A 4134-nucleotide genomic window follows, 5' to 3' on the forward strand; every position below is an offset into this window, starting at 1 on the left:
CTGACTAACACAGATGTAGAGGCTCACAGCCATTCATCGATCTGAGTACAGGGTCCCCAGTGAAGGAACTAGAGACAGGACCAATGGAGCTGAGGGGTTTGCAGCCCCTTAGGAGGAATAACAATATGAACTAACCAGCTCTGCCACTTGTAACATGAGAGCAGCTATAGAGAATGATGATAGCTGGGGTGTGAAATGTTTCCTACAAGCCCCTGTATTTGAATACTTGGTGCCTCTGGTAGTCATGCTATGTGGGGAGGTTATGGAACCATTAGTTGTAGGTGGAGCCTTACTGGAGGAAGTGGGTCACTGGAGGTAGGCTTTGCAGTTTATACCCTGACCCTACTTCCTGCCCTGTCTTTGCTTTCTGGTACACCAAAAAGTAAACCAGCAGCTGGACACTCCAGATGCCACAGGAACACCCACTATCAGGCCTTCCCTGTCATAACAGACTGAAGTCCTTAAAAATTATGAGCCAAAATAAGCCTTTCTTCTCTTGAGTTCCTTTAGGGAGGTATTTAATCAGCGACCGGAGAAATAACGTAAATTAACCCAGCTGAGCCCAGAAACAATTTTGTTTACCCAAATCTATGGCTCTGCCTACAGTTTTATTACCCCTGGCTCCTCAGCCTTATTACCCACCACAAAAAAACCAATCTGAACGATGATGCTCTCAGTCTTCTGAAGGGTGCCAAGGATCTAGAACAGTGGTTCTTGATATGGTCTCCAGTTCTGCAACATCAGTGTCGCCTGGCAACTTGACAGGAACTCAGAAGTTCAGGACTGACCCCCAAACTAGAAGCTCTGGGAGTGGGGCTCAGCCCTCTGTGTTCTGAGGACCCCGTCCCGTGATTCTGAAGCATATTCAAACTTGAGGATCCTTGTCAATCGAGTCTAGCAGGGTGAAGTAGCCAGCTTTTGACAGTGTGAAGAAAGATCATTTACAGTGTGTTCGGTTGCATTCCCAGCTGTCCCGGGATGCATGTGGCCCATGGACCACAGTTGGACACACCTGGTACAGTAACCAAGAAAGCTTCTTCCCACTTGTTATAATAGAATGGGATTTCCGGATCACAAGGATTGGTTTAGGAGTGCCGCACTACAGGGTGGGTGTGCAAGGGTATTTGCTGGTCAGAATGGATACCAGCCCAGCATCCCGAGGGGCCCCTTTCTTATACTAGACATGCATGCTTTCCATGCCAAAGGCTCTGGGAAAGGATCCCAAGAGGCTAAGGCAAAGGAGAGACATCTATCTGAGACACAAATAGCCACGAGGTAGAGAAGTAGCTATTGGCCAACTGTGTGCTTCCACTATTTGAACAACAGGCTCAGCTGTGCCAGATCATGCCAGCTGCAAAAATGCCCTAGTTCAACTGGCAAAAGCCTTACCATTTAACTTCCTTTAACCCTGCTCCCCTGTGAGGAAATGTGGAGGCCACAAGTCATCAGTGAAAGGGGAGGCTACCCTGAGAGAGGCACAAAGCACAGGGAATCAGAATGCAGTGGTGATGTTTTCTTGATACACCCCAATTCTAGGTAAACCCTTATTTACATGTCCTGGTTTGAGTCGAACTTTTAGATGTTTGCATGTAATGCTCTGTATCCAAAGAAAAATAAGCCCAGATAGGTATCCTGAGACGCATGTCTCCAAGAGCAATGACCGAAGGTTCTCTTCTTCTGAAGTTCTGAACAGCCCACCCCTCCATTCCTGTTGCCTGCCAGGTGCAGATCAACTAAGTGCGCACAACATTGCCCCAGTTGTGTGTTGGGCAGGCCGCAAAGCTTGTTTATTAGTGAAATGCATCTGATCAGAGAGGCCTGCCTGACAAGTTCATTACATATCAATTTAATTAGCTGATTTACATTTAATTTACATTTCAATTAATGTCTTTAGCAACAAAATGCTGCCTTAATAGGGTAATTGCCTGTTAGGCAATATGTAAAAGAATAAATAGACGCATTCTGAGGAAGAATTCCTATTTTCAATTTTTTATTACCATAAATAACTGAAATAATTATTGCTCTTAAGGGCCACGTCCTCTTTTCCTTCTGGGCCTAATTATAAAGACTTAGTACCTCATTAAGCAAAATGGTTTTGGAGTCACAGAGAAACATTACTCTGATCGTGGCTCATTAGTTTCAACAAAAGAGGGGGAAACTGTGATGGTAGGCACATGTGGGGGGAGTGGGGCTCGCGTCCTTCCTGAAGCATCCCAAAGTGCTTGCACCTACTAGGGAGTGGGTTTGAGGGCTATTCACAACAGTGTGTTCCAAGTATTCCTAAAGACAGGAGTCTCACAACCTCCTGAGGCAGATGTTACAGACTGCCAGGTTTTTTTTGGTTCTTCCTTATATAACATAAGCTCTGTCCTTCTCCTTAAGACAGTTGTGGCCAATTCCTACTAGAAGAGACTTTTCTCAGAGGTATAATATTAGCAGTGTCCTAAGAGAAGCCAGCTGGCAGCTATGTTTGAGAATGACGCAGGGATAGAAGAGATCCGGCACCTTCAGAAGGAAGGTCAAATTATCTAAAAGTGGGAAGATTGAAGCGGTCTTGGGAATTCAACAGGAAAGCTGGGAAACACGGGGATTACACTAGAGGAAGTGCTGGGTAAATTTGGCTGTGTGGTCCAACAGGGTCAAAGGGCAAATGAGGCTGGCTTATGCCTTGAGAGTTCGCTATGTGTCTTCCAGGAAGGCGAATTCCCGAACACATGTGAAAAATGCAAATACTGAAAATGTATGAGCCTCGGAGCGGGAGCTATTTAGGCTCCTGCTGTCCTCCCCCAGTCTTGGCAAACCTCACTGGTCTCTCCTCAGCGCTGTTACACGCGCCCCCAACCCCCGGCCCCCGTCTTGTGTTCTGCTGTGGTGCTGTCCACAGCCTAGCACAGTGCCACCGCGTGGAATCAAGATGCAACAGCAGGAGAGGTACACCGATGTCGTTTTGGATTTCATTTAGTTAATCAAATCAATGTAATGCCGACTCAAAAAAGAAAAAAAGAAAAAAGGAAAAGAAAAGAAAGGAAGGAAGGAAAGAAAAAAGAAGAAAGAAGGAAAGCAGTTAGCTGTAAGGAAGTTGCTGCAATGATGACTAAGAGAACGATAACTTTGCTATTTAACTAAAAAACAGGAACATGTTTTTCCTGTAATATTTTGATAGCATTCGCATCCATAAGCCTCAGCATCTAGCTTTCTTCTAGTTCAGAACCAGCTAGTCCATGGCAGCGCTTAGGAAAGAAAAGAACGTGTAGCCCACATTCCATTATCCTAAAAGTCATTTCTAAGATTCCTTTTTCACATTTCACCACCACCACCCTTACGATGAGGTTTTCAGATCCACAAACACCTTAGCCACTTGCCTCTGGAAGCTATCAGGCTCCACAAACCGAAAAAGCTAAAGCAGCAGTCTCTGTCCCCAGCAGGGGGCGCGCGCAACTTCTGCTCTGGTTACCACGTTTCTCCTATAAGCTCTACCCTGGGAAAGCAGGGACTCAGCTTGCACAGACCCAACCTTTTTACTACAAGGGTATTTTGGACACTCTCTTCTACAGGAAAGTCACATAAAATATATACATGCTTGCATAATCAACTTTCAAAAACATATACAATATTCTAACTAATACACAGGAGAATTAAACTAATTGTAACATGCAAGAGAATAACATGCATGTCCGCATCTAAATCACATGATAGGATGGCATAAAAAGCCACAACGAAAAGCCTGTAGTCTCAGCTGAGGCAGGAGGACCTCTTGAGCTAGGATTTCTTGCCCAGCCTATGCCTCTGTGCACATAGGTAGGAACACACACAGACACAATGACAGAAGGTAAACAGACTTAATGAAGTAGCATCAACTTCCATCTCTTCCTCTGATTTTCAGATTGAGAGCTGCAGATGCTACTGACTCCATCAGAAACGTTGAATGAAGGGGTGATTCAAACACGACCACAGCTGTCCGTGCTAAACTTTCTACACTGCAGAGCAACTCTTGATAGAATTCTGAGCAAGACAATATCTCAATTTTGATATTGAGAAGACATCTTAAACCATGTCTTCTCTTGATTCAGAAGGAAGTGTATTGCTGGAAAATGCTCTGATGCATCGTGGAGAGAAGACTGTGGTGTGTGTGTG

At 44.9% G+C, this 4134-nt stretch overlaps 1 protein-coding gene across 3 annotated transcripts in view; it reads left to right on the forward strand.

Annotated features, from left to right (window-relative positions):
- The window catches only part of LOC116096412 (BEN domain-containing protein 5), a 1197642-nt gene that overhangs the window by 1186422 nt on the left and 7086 nt on the right, over positions 1-4134 (forward strand). For 2 of the 3 annotated variants that reach the window (XR_004120993.1, XR_004120994.1), the window contains exon 13: positions 3884-3933. Coding sequence is in view for 1 of the 3 variants with exons in the window: in XM_031378205.1 (XP_031234065.1) it covers positions 3884-3929 (46 nt within the window). In the remaining 2 variants the exon portion in view is untranslated. Of the gene's footprint in view, positions 1-3883; positions 3949-4134 lie in introns of those variants that run through there. The other variant, XM_031378205.1, reaches the window with a different exon arrangement.

This window comes from Mastomys coucha, unplaced genomic scaffold (assembly GCF_008632895.1).
Source record: "Mastomys coucha isolate ucsf_1 unplaced genomic scaffold, UCSF_Mcou_1 pScaffold18, whole genome shotgun sequence".
Classification (NCBI taxonomy): domain Eukaryota; kingdom Metazoa; phylum Chordata; class Mammalia; order Rodentia; family Muridae; genus Mastomys; species Mastomys coucha.